The 13,706-nt window shown below is 48.8% G+C and overlaps 1 protein-coding gene across 4 annotated transcripts in view; it reads left to right on the top strand.

Moving 5' to 3' along the window:
- LOC117693684 (uncharacterized) overlaps positions 1-13,706 on the top strand; it is a 122,997-nt gene that overhangs the window by 65,393 nt on the left and 43,898 nt on the right. For 3 of the 4 annotated variants that reach the window (XM_076917978.1, XM_076917976.1, XM_076917980.1), the window contains 4 exons: positions 3,691-3,749; positions 10,623-10,702; positions 11,966-12,027; positions 12,199-12,233. In XM_076917978.1, the coding sequence (XP_076774093.1) occupies positions 3,691-3,749; positions 10,623-10,702; positions 11,966-12,027; positions 12,199-12,233 (236 nt within the window). Of the gene's footprint in view, positions 1-3,690; positions 3,750-10,622; positions 10,703-11,965; positions 12,028-12,198; positions 12,234-13,190; positions 13,268-13,356; positions 13,530-13,706 lie in introns of those variants that run through there. The other variant, XM_076917977.1, reaches the window with a different exon arrangement.

Below are 13,706 nucleotides of genomic sequence, written 5' to 3'. Positions count from 1 at the left end.
AGATAAATCTGTTAACAGCATGAACACTATTTGAGATGCATTTAGGGAAGACAAAAACCTTTTGTGGAGCAGAAAGAGCAAGAAGGGCTTTTTCCTTCTATCTGAGAGATTGATTCTATTTACATTTAGCACGATGATAAAACTTTTAAGGTTACATTTAAAAGACAATTAAAGAAACTTGAAATTTCGACCTTGTGAATATGATAGTTGATTATATAGATTAGTATGAGAAACATCTTAAGTCTATAGTTAAGAGTGATAGAGAAAAGGTACGGGGTCTTGACAACAGCAGAGTCAGGGCAGCTGATGACAGCTGAAGATGACTTGACAGGGTCACTGCAGATGCTGTAAGTGGCAATTGTGAGTTAGTTCACGGTGTACATATAGCCAGCAATCTTTAATGTGCCCAGGTTGCATGACACTAAGGACTTGGTAGGCTGAGGTCAGGGTCTGAAGCAAAAGGTGAAATGGCAGGTTACTGTTATTTATGAGGGGGGATGTCAAGGAAGTAAGGACCTTGGAAAAGTGTAAGAATAGAATGTTCAGTCTCTGGAACCTGCTTGGTAAAAGGAGAGAACTGATTCCCACAGGTTATTATCTATCCACTCCATGTATATGAGCATAGGCATGCACTCACACACACACACAGGCACACACAAACACACACACACACAGGTACACACACACATGCATACAGTTACTCGTACACACAGGCATGCATGCATAGGCACATACATACTCAGGTACACACACAGGAGTGCATACATATACATACACACATGACAAGTAAGTATTAAAAAGTTTTAAAACAAATTCAGGACTGTAATGTCATGATAGTCTAATTATCAGTTGATAAGCTTCACTCCCATTTGAGTACTGACATCTTGTTTTTCCTTTGACAGCTCTTATAACAAAACATTATGTGACAATGTGAGCATAATTCAAATGATGACAAATGGTCCCACCCACAACTATCTGATGGCATATACCTTGAACATATGTTCTTGAAAACTGAGTAGGTTATGTGTCCTCTTCCTCAATGATAATAAAAGTCTATTTGCAAGCCCAGGCTGGTGATTTCAGTGTTGCTAAGAAGTGAAGAGCCCAAATGTGGTGGTGCACACCTTTAATCCAGATACTGGGGAGGCAGAGGCAGGTGGGAGATCTGAGTTCTGAGGCCAGCCTGGTCTACAGAGCTAGTTCCAGGCCAACCAGGGCTACATTATGAGAACCCATCTCTGAAACAAAACCCGTGGCTAGTTGTAAGAGCAATTTGTCTGTGACATTTGTCACTTCACTGCTATAGGTTTGACTCAAATGACCAGGGCTTGTGGGCAGCTTCTCACTGCAGAAGCCATGTGGCAAATTTTTAAAAAAGACCTTTTTTGAGACTATAATTACCCTTTCCCCCTTCCTCCTTTAAACTTTTCCATAGAACTCTCCTCACTATTCTCTTTTGAATTCTTGACCTCCTTTTTTTTATTTCTCAAACCATTTTTTTTTAAATCAAGGGCATATGGGCTGGAGAGATGGCTCAGCAGTGAAGACCACTGGCTGCTCTTCCAGAGGACCTGAGTTCAATTGCTAGCACACATACAGCAACTAACAACTGTCCTTAAAGGCAAAACAGCAACACACATAAAAATCTTTAAAAAAAATAATTATTAAAAGCCCGGTGGTATCAGAGCACCCCTTTAATCCCAGCACTTGGGAGACAGAGTCAACCAGAACTGAGTTGAAGGCCAGCCTGGTTTACAAAGTGAGTTCCATGACAGTCAGGGCTATGTATGTATGTGTACACAGAGAAACCCTGTCTTGAAAAACCTGAAGATGGAAAATCAAAGTTTAATTGAGCTTATGGTATTGTTGCAGGAAATATTAAAGTTGGCATCACCCCATGCTCTGTCCAGCTACTCTATCCCCAGCAGTCCCAGGCTCACCACCTCCAAGGCAAGCCCCAATACAGTGGTCTTCCCAGCTCTGGTTCTCTTACCTCAGAGCCGCTAGTTCTTTCTATGCCATCCATCCCTATGGCTGGTGGTAACAAATCCTCTTAATCCGGTAAATCAAAGCTCTTGAAGCATATAATTCACCAGTCAGATTTATATATCAATAGATTCTCAATAAGATGCCCACACAATACTGCAAGGCACTGAGTAGTCACACAGGCTGGGGCTCTAATTCCCTCAAAAGACAGAGATCAGTATAGAGCTCTCAGCAGTGCAGCTTGGAATGAAAAGATTCCATGCTATCTGGGTTCTCAGTGGCAGCAGCAGGCTGATCTCTGGCATGGAGTCAGACTCCTGGTGACTGGGAACCCCTGCTGCCCTGGCTCTGGGACTAGACTGCTGTTGAGAAAGCTAACAAAGTAGCACATCTCAATCTGTGGTCTTTGGGGACTTAACTCCCTAATAAGGAAGGAGAAACACAAACTGTGCCATGCCAGTATAACTTCTGACAAGAATCACAAACATAAACCAGGCAGTGTATCACACCTTTAATTGCAGCACTCAGAAGGCAGAGGAAAACAGATCTCTATGATTTCAAGGCCAGCTGGGACTACAGAGCTAATTCCAAGGGCAGCCAAGGCTACATAAAGAAAACCTGTCTTGAAAAGAGGGTGGGAAAAATTATAAAAGTGAAAAATTCTAGTAGTTTGCCAGGCATGTTTGGCCTTGTTATGCCAGCACTTGAGAGTCTGAGGAAGGAGTTCAAAGACTGCCTGGGCTACACAATGAGGCCCCACCTCAGTGTGTGTGGGGGGGGGGGGTTGGGGGAGTGTCGGATGTGTACCTAATTCTGTCACCATGCCTGTAGACCTGAGTTCAGTCCCTGGATTCCACATGGTAGAGGAATAGCTCCTGAAATTTGTGCTAACCTATTCAAACTCCTGGAAGTTGTCATCTGACCTCCATGTGCACTGTGGCATCCTTGTACATGTGTTCACACACACACACACACACACAGGCACACACAGAGGCACACACAGGCACACACAGAGGCACACACAAGCACACATAGAGGCACACACAAGCACACACACACATTTGAGAAAAAGGTCCACTACCATATTTAGAAGAAATATTCCTATACACTGCTCCATGGCTTCTTTTGCCTCTGTCTCCCTTAGTACTGCCACAGACCTGGGCAGTGAGTGAGTTCCAAGCCTGGTCCTGAATTATGTTACTTCTGAAGAGATCCAAATGGGTTTTTCTGGATGAGTCTCTAGGCTGGAAAGAATGCCAAGAGGCCAAGTTGTTGGTGACCACCTTTCCCCCTTTCCCTAGAGCCCAACACATGGTCCCACCCAGTTCCATGAAGGTGGCTGGTGGCCATCTAGCCCTGACCAGCTCATTCTTGCTCTCTAGGATACTCTAGCTTTTCCTGCTTGCCTTGTAGCTGCGCCTGGACTAGGATCATGGAGGGGTTTGTTGTTATTGTTGCTGTTGTTCAGTTTAATTTTGAGACAAGGTCTCACTGTGTAGACCCAAATGGCCTAGAACTCACAGCGATGTGCCTGGCTCTGCCTCCCGAGTGCTGGGAGAGTTGTAGAGTTTGAAGGAAGAGAACAGGGAAGAGCCTGCATGGTAGCCATCAGACCTGGTCCTGATTGTCCTTTGTTGGCTTCTCAGGTGACCTGGACTACAGGAGAAGTTTATCTGAGCAGAAGTTTTCTTTCTTTCTTTACAGGACAGGGAAGATGGGGAGCCACAGCCCAAGCAGCTCAGAGAAGAGGAAGAGGAGCACAGGTAGAGCCTGGGGTGGGGCGTTCTTGCTGTGACACACTGCCCTGCTCTTCCCACTGACACCCTCCCAATGCTCCTCAGGGCTGGACTTTGCTCATGCTGTTGCCACGTTCAGACCTGAAAAGATCAACCCTATCACTCGTTAGGACTGTCCCTTCCTTGCTTACTGTGTAGCTCAGGGGTTCTCAACCTTCCCACTGCTGCAACCCTACAGTTCCTCACATTGTGGTGACCCCTAACCATAAAATTATTTTGATTGCTACTTCATAAATGTAATTTTGCTGTTGTTGCAAATCATAGTGTAAACATCTGTATTTTCCCATGGTCTTAGGTGACCCCTGTTACCACCCCAGGTCGCAAACCACTGGTCCAGCTGTTAGCTTGGGTCACATTCTAACCTTGTATTACATTTTCAGTGTGCCATGCACTTTTGTGTGTTCCACATCCCTGCAAATGCAGGTCCCACTGTGGGCAAAGCTCTGATCATCTGCTCTCACCTGCCTTCTCAGCCCACACTCATTCATTCATTCATTCACTCATTCATTCATTGTTTAACTATTGAACATCTTCCTTCATGCACAGGTACTGCTGCTTGGAGTCTATACTTTGTATAGAAGGTAGGATGGCCCTATGGGCAGGCACAGCTCCCCAGAGGAACTGGGCTATGATGCCAAAGCATGCCTTCCTGTTTCCATACCCCTCAATCAGCTTCATAGCTCAAAGAGCAGGCCCTGATCTTTTTCATGTCCAACATCAGTTAGGATGCTTTTACATCATCCTGTAGGCAGTCCTTCAAGGTCCTTGCCATATCTGTTGTGTACAGAGTATGTCAACTGCTCTCTATCCCGAGAAGCTCTGCACTGGGCTCTGTGGTTTGTGGAGCCCCTAGCACCTTGGGATTTGTTGCCATGTGGCACCAGACCACCAGATTTGGGGGTATTTGCCCTACATGCTCTCCCTCATTCTTTTTTTTTTTTTTTTTAATATATATGAGTACACCGTAGCTATCTTCAGAGACACCAGAGGGCATCAGATCCCATTACAGTTGATGGTAAGCCATCATGTGGTTGCTGGGACTTGAACACAGGACCTCTGAAGGAGCAGTCAGTGCTCTTAACCACTGAGCCATCTCTCCAGCCCCAGTCTCCTCATTCTTAGTCATTACTTAGAAGGTGGAGCGTTTCCTTCTGGCTTGTTCATGGGTTCTCAGTTCATAGGCTCTAGCTGGAGCCTTGAGTCTCATTTCTGGGCTGTCTCTGATACACTAGATGGTCTCTTCTCATCTTCTTCCTTGCTGAGAAAGAAGGGTCACTGGTCAGCAATAGGTGGGTCAGTAAGAGACTCAGCTGTTGGGCCGCCATGTGCCTGAATCTCTGAGATGGTGCTGTAGCAAAGAGAAAGTTTAGGATGAAGACTCAATTTGGGAAATAGTACACGTGTGTTTACCAGTCCTTACCAGCTTCACCGAATATCTGCTGGGTGTTCTGCAGGACACTGCTGCAAACACCTGGGAGACAGCAGTCTGTGGGTGGTGGCATTCCCTAAAGGGACACAGGCTGTTTACAAGAGGAGTGGTGATAAGCTGCTGGCTATAAACAGTGTGAATGCATAGAGAGAGGTGGCTGCAGTTAACACTGGTGAAGAGGTAAAGAGACTGGGCCCACAGTGGCTTTTGAGGTCTGTAATATGTGCTTTATTTTTAAACAAAAGACCAAAGGAAAGGGGCAAACACATCTCACTGTACAGGAAAATGTGGCTTTTTCTTGACTCAAGTTGGGTGAGGACATAAGTTATGACCCTTTTCCTATCCTAACTGAGAAAGAAGAAGGAGTACTTAGTTCCAGGCTGCTGTCAGTAAAAGGTCCACCCTGTGAGGCATGTCAAGGCTCTGCTCACTTGCTTGGCTTAAAAAGGTCACGTGTAACAGGGCACTGGTCCTGTGTCCTCCTGTCAGAGCAGCTGAGGACCAAGTGTGGTAGACACTGGGTTAGGTCTGATTCGCTTGTTCACTGCGTTCTGTTCTTGTCTCATCTCTCCTCTTGAGCAGTGAGGGTCGATCATGCAACTTGTCTGGCTGGGGAAGGGGGCCCAGCTAGCAAGGAAATGTACCTACCTTCACAGCTCCCTGAGAAAAGCAGGCTCTTCTAATGTGAATGCCTTCAGAGCACAGAGCCAGGAAGGCCAGGCTGAGTCTTGGCAACAGTTAACATGAAGCCAGACCTTTGGGCTGGACCCTACACAGTGGCGTTCAGGGACTGAGCTCTCTAAGAAGAGCAGGACGAATGAAGCCGAGGGCAGGTACTCCATGCAAAAAGGGCTCCAGCAGGATCACCTGTGCATTCTATCAGATCCACACAGACCCTGAGGCCAGGTCCCCTTGGGGAGAAAGGGTGACCCACAGCTCCACTGCAGGGCCGGTCGCTGAGTCTAGACAGTAGTGAGCATATTGGTTTCTTTGGTTTCTTCGAGGTGGAAACAGTTGGCTTCAGTTTAATGAAGCAGAAGGGAAACTTGGGAGACAGCATCCCTTGAGTGTCCTGTAGAGACCAGCACTTGCTTAGGCTGTTTTCAGCCAAGGGCAACAGGACAAGGCCTCATGGAGAATGGAGTGCCTTGAGTTAGGCATGGAATTCAGAGGGCAGGATGTGGGTAGTGGAGCCAGAGGCCTGAACCTGTAGTGGGAAAGGGTGGGTGGGCTGTGAAGATGGATAGCACCTCAACTCATAGGACCTCTTACTCATGAGCCCCCAATACCAGGTTTACACAGTGTCAGTAGGGGTCCATGATACTGGGAATGATACTGAGGGACTTAGAGAATTGATGTCTGAGTTCCGGACTGGATAGGACAAGACTAACCTGGCTTCTGACGCCTCCTGACCCAGACTCTGACAAGGAGGAAAAGGGGCCCTCTTTCTCTCCTTCCTTCCTTCCCCACTTCTTTTTTGCTCTGACCTGGAGATTCCTCCCTAGTCATTGCCTCACACACTACCACCCAGCAGGGGGCTGAACTCTCTCCACCAGAGGACTCCAGGGACCTACTGTCAGTGTGCACCTGTGTGCTGGCACAGAGTAAGATCCACCTGCCCCAGTCCCCCTGCAGGTCACTTGGCACCACCTTGACAGTACACAGACACTTGGCTGATGGCCATTTCAATTGATTAGTATACTTACATCATCATGCACCTAAAAAACTATCAGCAATCAGCCCTGAAAGCATAGGAGCCAAGCAGATAGAATGAGGCTTGATGTCTGAAAGTCATATCCAGATTACAGGTCAGAGCCGAGAAATTATTAGCTCTTTGGCCCTAGGGTAAGTCATGTTGCCTTTTTGAGCTTGAACTAAGCAATCAGAAATGAAAGAACCTCTGCTTCCCCTGATGGGAAACTTAGGATATTGCCCAGTGCAGCTGGGCTCTGAGCAGCAGGAAGATGGTCCCTCCTGAGATGGTTACAGACAGGCAGAGCTTGAACCTACCTAACTAGTTCTTAGAGAACACACTGTGCTAACTTTACAGCTAGAACAGTAGCTGGGGAAACAGCAAGGTGGGTGCATGGCATAGAGGTGAGCACATGTGACCATGAGGGGGAGGAGCAGGAGCCAGCACAGACAGAGCCATGCTCACTTGACAGAGTAGATAGTGCTGGGAGGAAGCCGAGTGGCCACAATTCACAGATTGAGCTGTCTAACCAGAAACATTACAAGGCCAAGATATGCAGCTGAGGAGCCATGGGACCAGCACCCTAGGGTCCTGCCCCTGCTTCCCCAGCCAAGTTGGTCTCGTGGCCTGGCCAGGGTGGCCATCCCATCGTCCATAAGAGGTTTTCCAGAATCACTTCTGCTGTTCTAATCCTTTCTTTCCTTATAAACTTTACAGTCATGCTGGATGTAGTGGCTCACCCGGCATCCCAGCACTAGCAAGGCTGAGGCAGGACAATTGTTACAAGTTTGAGACTCCCCTGAGCTACAGTTTGAGACTGTCTCCAGACTCTCCTCTGCTCTCACTCCCTCTAACAACCAGCTTGCTGATGTCAACTAAAGACAGGGAAACAAGCTGGCATTTTGATTACAATTTCATTGAGTCTGTGGATAATAAATACTATTTATTTTTCTTCTAGTATAAGTCTCATCCTGTTCCCCACAGACAAACCTGAGTTCAGTCCTGGTACCCATGTTGAAGGAGAGGACTCACTCCTACAAGTTGTCCTCTGACCTCTGTGGTGCATGTGCACACACCCACACACACTGTAGACATACATACATACATACATACATACATACATACATACATACATATATACATACATACATACAAACAGAGACAGAGACAGACAACAACAACCAAACCCTGCAGAAATAGAAAACAGAGTGGAAAATTAATTCTTTTATGTTTTGGGGAGACAGTCTTACTGTGAGGTTCAGGCTACCCTCAAATTTGCAATTCTCCTTTCTCAAGTCCATTTCTGATCATTCCAGTACATCCTTGGATTTCATTGACTCATGGATGTTATTTATGTTGGAGCCCATCTGAAATTCTGGATTGTTTTTTTTTTTCTCCATAGAGAGCTTCTTGCCCCTCCCAACAACACCTGGCCTAGGGGTTCCCTGATCCTCCCTTGTGGGACTGATGGGGTGCCCAGTTATATCGCACTCCCTGCTGAGGGGTGATCTACCTGCCCTGGGATTGTAGAGACTATTTCTATCTCTGGCAAAGTGGTATGCTGCAGGCTCACCCCGTTCTTAAGATGGGGTCACAGTGGGTAGCCCAGAGCTTTGCCAGGGCCCTCTCCTCCTGGGCTCTGCTACATTCTTCTTCTCTCTCCAGCCTGTGAGGTTGCAGGGATCCCTGCTTTTCAGACACCATTAGCAAGAGTCAGGGGTTCAAAAGAGGCCCTTCTTATTTCTTAACTCCATGTGCTCCCCTGCAATCCTTCTTGGCTTGGTTCTCTAAGGCCGACCAGTGGATGTTTAAACTGTTTCTGTGCCCCAGTTTGTTGTTTGTGGAAAGAGAGTTAAATCTTGGACTTGCTTAGAAAAGCCCAAAGCACAACCCAGTGCCCCTTTTCCTGAGACTCCTGCCCTTTGTCAGTGGGCCAGGGACACAGGGATTCAGGCTTTGGGCCCCCTTCATGCTGGTGGCCATCTGAGAACACGGGGTGGCAGGTGAAGCTACGCAGTAGTCTCTTATTACTCATGGACCCTGGATCTGGTTGTGGGGTTGGAATTATTTTTTTTACTCTCCTCACTAATCCCTGCTGTTTTCTTTCCACATCCAGTTTCTGTTCCTCTTTTCTTTCCACCCTGTGGGGAACAAAGCCATGGCAGCAGATAGGCTCCACTTCTCACTGTGCACCCCAGTGACCTGTTGCTCACTCCAGACCTGAGCAGGCATAGGGAACAGGGCCTGTAGGGTACCCCTAGATGTGTGGGATGGGCGCTTGGGTACCGGCACTCCCCGGGTTTAGCCTAGCCCCAGGGGCCTTGGCAGGAGGGAAGAGGTGGTATGTTGGTATGTTAGCTGGGGACATGGCCACTAGTTAGTTATGTGGCCACAGGCATCGTGCACCTCACCTGTGGAATGACTTAACCCTCTCATGGACTGGGGAAGCCAGCAGCACTCTTAGCCTAGCCTAGGCAGAGCTCTCATGGTTGGAAGGCTGTCCTGAAAACCTAGGACTTTCTGAGGGACCACAGTTCAAGACAGAGTGGGGAAATAGCTCTTTCTTCTGTGCCTCTGGCCTAGGGTCTGTCCACTGTCCACACCTACCTTAATTAAGCCCAGTGACCCATCAGGAACTCTCAACTTGTTGCCCTGTGGGGTAGCCAGGTCCCCTCTTCCCAGGGACAGTCCTCTCTCTATTTGATTTGGATTTGATGAGCTGCTGAGCTGGGAGACTGCCTGCAGGTAGTGGATAAAAACCTAGGCTCCTGCTGGGGAATTCTGGTTTCTGGGATTCCACACCCCTAGGTTTGAGGATTTTCTACTTGCATTCAAAAGAGCTGTCAGGGTTTGAGCTTTGTAAGTCTCACCAGCATGTGAGCAGATCATGACATATGGTTAAGCCTTGTCCCCATGGCCTTTGTGGGCCACTCCCATCAGGTGTCAAACAGATCAGCCTCTTGTGTCTCCTTTGTGTTGGTCAAATCAACTATAGCCTCAGGCCCAGAAGCCACCTTGTGGAACCTTTGTATGTAATATAAAGCCCCCCACCTGCACTTTTGAACACAGAGAGTGTCTCTCTCTGTCACTCTTCTGTCTCTCTGTCTCTCTCTGTCTCTCTGTCTCTCTCTCTTTCTCTCTCTCTCTCTCATCTTCATATCACTTGGCCCAGTATACACAGACCCTTTCTACTGAAAGTGATGGACTGTGTGACATACACTGGCTGTAAGACTTAAAGGCTCTGAGGAGGTTTGGCTGGGTTAGAAGAGCTGGTATGGAGGGCTTTGCCATTGAGGCATTATGCAACCCAGGAGCTCTGGCTTAGCCTTGTTCTCAGATGTACAATCTCTGCTGTGTGACCTCATGAAAATGGCATACCCTCAGTTCCCATTACTGTCAAATGGAGACAACCCAGTAGATGCTAGTGTCCTCAGTAACCATGGCCCAGTTTCTGAGAAACGTGTGTGTGTGTGTGAGTGTGTGTGTGTGTGTGAGAGAGAGACAGAGAGAGAGAGAGAGAGAGGGAGAGGGAGAGAGAGAGAGAGAGAGAGAGAGAGAGAGAGAGAGAGAGAGAGAGAGATGGGGGGATGGTTAAGTTCTGTGCTTCCCTTTACTTGGCCACCTCCAGACAGGAGGAGGAAATGTGGAACTTGCACATGGGAAGCAGGCATCCCATCACACTCCTGCACTGAGGTGTGCTTGTGCTCTGCTCTCACAGGGAACTCAGGCTTCAGAACTATGTCCCAGAGGATGAAGACCTGAAGAGGTGTCAGGTCCCCCAGGCCAAACCAGTTGCAGGTACATGGACCTCTTTTCCCCCAGGCTCCTTCCAGTCACCCTCAGAGAAGAGGTATCAAGTCAGAGAGAGCCGTCTGGGGCATTCACACACCTTCTCAGGGAACATACATAAAAGGGTCAGGAGGGCAGGGAGGAGGCCCCTTGTACCTCCGACCTGGAGTGGGCCACAGGTCCTCAGGGCATGAGGAGTAGAAGTGACCTGAGATCCTTGGACAGCAAGGCAAGATGGTGAGTCCTGTATTGCTGGGGAGAGGGGCAGAATGAAAGACCCCAGAGAGAAGCTAAACCATAGAGCCTCAGGGGACAACCAGCAGCAACACAAAGGCCAGAGAGAGCCTTGTCCAGATTCCCCACTCCTTTGACTGAGGGTGACAGATGTAGGGTGAAGAGGGAACCTCCTAGTCACAGGAGCAGATTTATCCTTTGTCCTGAAGGATCTGGCTTCGTTTGGTTTTGAGACAGGGTCTCATTGTGGAGCTTACTTTCTGGACCAGGCTGGCCTTAAGCTCACAGACATCTACCTGCCTCTGCCTCCCAAGTGCCACCATGCTTATCCAAGAATCTTAGTTTTTAATTCTTGATACCAACTTTCCATTGTGCAAGTAATGAATGAGTAAATAGCTCATCAAAAATTCAGAAGTTGCCCTATTGTTCGTTGCTACTCCTCTCCCTGCCCCATGGAGTAGTGGAGGGTGGCATGGGCACCCCACAGGGTGGGAGGGTGATGAGAAACTGGCCCTAGGCCTCTACCAGGAGGCTACCAGAACTTAAGTTTGGCAGAAGAAAAGAATGTCAGAGAAACACATCCCTGGTGACAGGTCTGAAGGCTGTCCACGTTGTTCCGTTTCAGGCATCCGTCCCCAGAAGGGGACACTCAGAGAGAGACCTAGGGACTTACTGGAGGCAGGAGGTGCCTGTCATGAGTCTGAGGTGGGATGAAAGGGAAGATAAGGCACCCAGACTCCAGCCATGCCAGACCTAGAGGCCATCCCTAGGACCTTCCCTTTTAGTGCCATAGCTCCCATGGACACAGGCTCCTCCCATTTTGTATCTGGAAGCCTGAGGCCCGGGCCTTGTCCACTCCAGCTATAGCCTGCTCTGTCCCTTTCTGGGCCCTGGGGTCTGCCTTCAACCTAGGAGACCAGATGTCTTCCAGGCTTGCTGCTGAGTGGTGTCCCTCCTCTTCCCTGGGGCCCTTTTGGCTGTTAAGTCTGGAGGAACAGCTCCCACCCACCAGGCCTGTGTTGTTCTTTCCCCCTCTAGTGGAGGAGAAGGTGAAGGAGCAGCTGGAGGCTGCCAAGCCAGAGCCTGTCATTGAGGAAGTGGTGAGTACCTGGGAGGCCCTTCCCTGCTTGTGCTGCTTCCTTCTCTAGCTGTCTCTGTTCCCACCATACTAACTTCCTTGCCTGCCTGCATTTTTCTGCCTCTATGCCCAGTCTCTGCACTCCCTCTCAGGCTAGGCCTTGCCCCTGATGCATTGTCTCCTCTCTCCCTAGGACCTGGCCAACCTGGCACCTTGGAAACCTGACTGGTGAGTGTTGTCCATGAAGGCTGGCACAAGCCCTTTAAGGCGGTGATGGTGTTTGGTGCATGTCAGAGGCCTCGGCTGGGAGGACAGCCAAGGGACAGATAGGGAATAGGGACAAGCACTGCAGGCATAGCTCTGCCCAAGAGAGTCAGGGATGAGGGCTAAGTAAGTAAGGCATGAGACATGGGCGAGGGTAAAGTGCTGAAGCGGGGCCCGAGGGATGAAAGAGCAGGCATCCTTTCGAGCCTCTTCTGTAGGGGGGAAAACTCACCTACTCTGGGGGCTCCGACTTAGCAGTGCACCCCTGTGTGCTCAGGATACCACAGTGAAGAGACGGATGGGCAAGCAGATAGGGCTTAGGCCTCTGTTGTAACTGTGAAGTAGGGAACCCAATCTCTTCAAGCCTGGAAGCCCCTCTGAGTGAGCTGAGAATATGGGTGAGGGAAGGTGCTGTAGGCACATCTCTTGGTGCCTGTAGATCTGTGGGGTGGGTGACAGCACCTACCACAGTGCTTTAATTTGATGAAACAGCCATGAGGTGTGTGCTGAAGGAACTGCAGAACTAGAGAACTCAGGCTGATTTTAGGAATTCTGGAAGCTCCAGGAGTGGGGGTGGGAGGCTGTGGCCAGAGGGGGAATAGGGCTGACAGTTGGCCACCACAAGTTCCTCTCTGATACTGACTTAGGGGACATAAAAGGGGGATCCCAAGGAGCCAGCCACCATTCTGTTTCAGTCTTCTACCTTGACTGGGTGTGTGGTAGGCGTCCCCTTCTCTCAGTTACCTCGGTGGAGTTAAGAAGGCTGATGGATGATAGGGTCCAGAAGAGCAGAGAAGGTAGCATCATGTTCTCCCCAGAGCAGCATCTCAGGCAGGATAAATATCAAAGCCCTGCAGGAAGATCCCAGGGCCACATCATGCTAACCCTTAGCTTCTGCGTTTCCCCTCTCTCCTGATGTAGGGATCTCAAGAGAGATGTGGCTAAGAAGCTGGAGAAGCTGGAGAAGCAGACCCAGAGTGCCATTGCAGAGCTGATCCGTAAGTGCACTCTGGCCAGTGGGGGCCTGCCTTTGGAGCAGTGACTTCAGCACAGGCCTTTTCCACTTGTCTGCTCTCTCTTTATCCAGGTGAACGGCTGAAAGGCCAGGAGGACAGCCTGGCCTCTGCAGTGGCTGCCAACATTGAAACAGAGGCCTGTGACTCCGACTAACATGTTTTCCTATTTCATCTCTTCAGCACAGACATCTCCTCTGATGTAAATTGTGCTTTTTTACTTCTATAAATAAAGCTTTCTTTAATAGAGGCATGTCGCTTCTATTTTTCTAAAGACAGGCAGAGTTCTTGCAGTTTTGACATCAGAAAAGACCTAAAAGGGGCTGGAGAGATGACTCAGGGTTGACTGACTGCTCTTCCAGAGGTTCTGAGTTCAGTTCCCAGCAACAACCACATGGTGGCTCACAGCCATCTGTAATGGGAT

This window comes from Arvicanthis niloticus, chromosome 21 (assembly GCF_011762505.2).
Source record: "Arvicanthis niloticus isolate mArvNil1 chromosome 21, mArvNil1.pat.X, whole genome shotgun sequence".
NCBI classification, from domain to species: domain Eukaryota; kingdom Metazoa; phylum Chordata; class Mammalia; order Rodentia; family Muridae; genus Arvicanthis; species Arvicanthis niloticus.
Note: the sequence above shows the minus strand (reverse complement) of the source record. Positions and strands in the feature narration are given on the sequence as shown.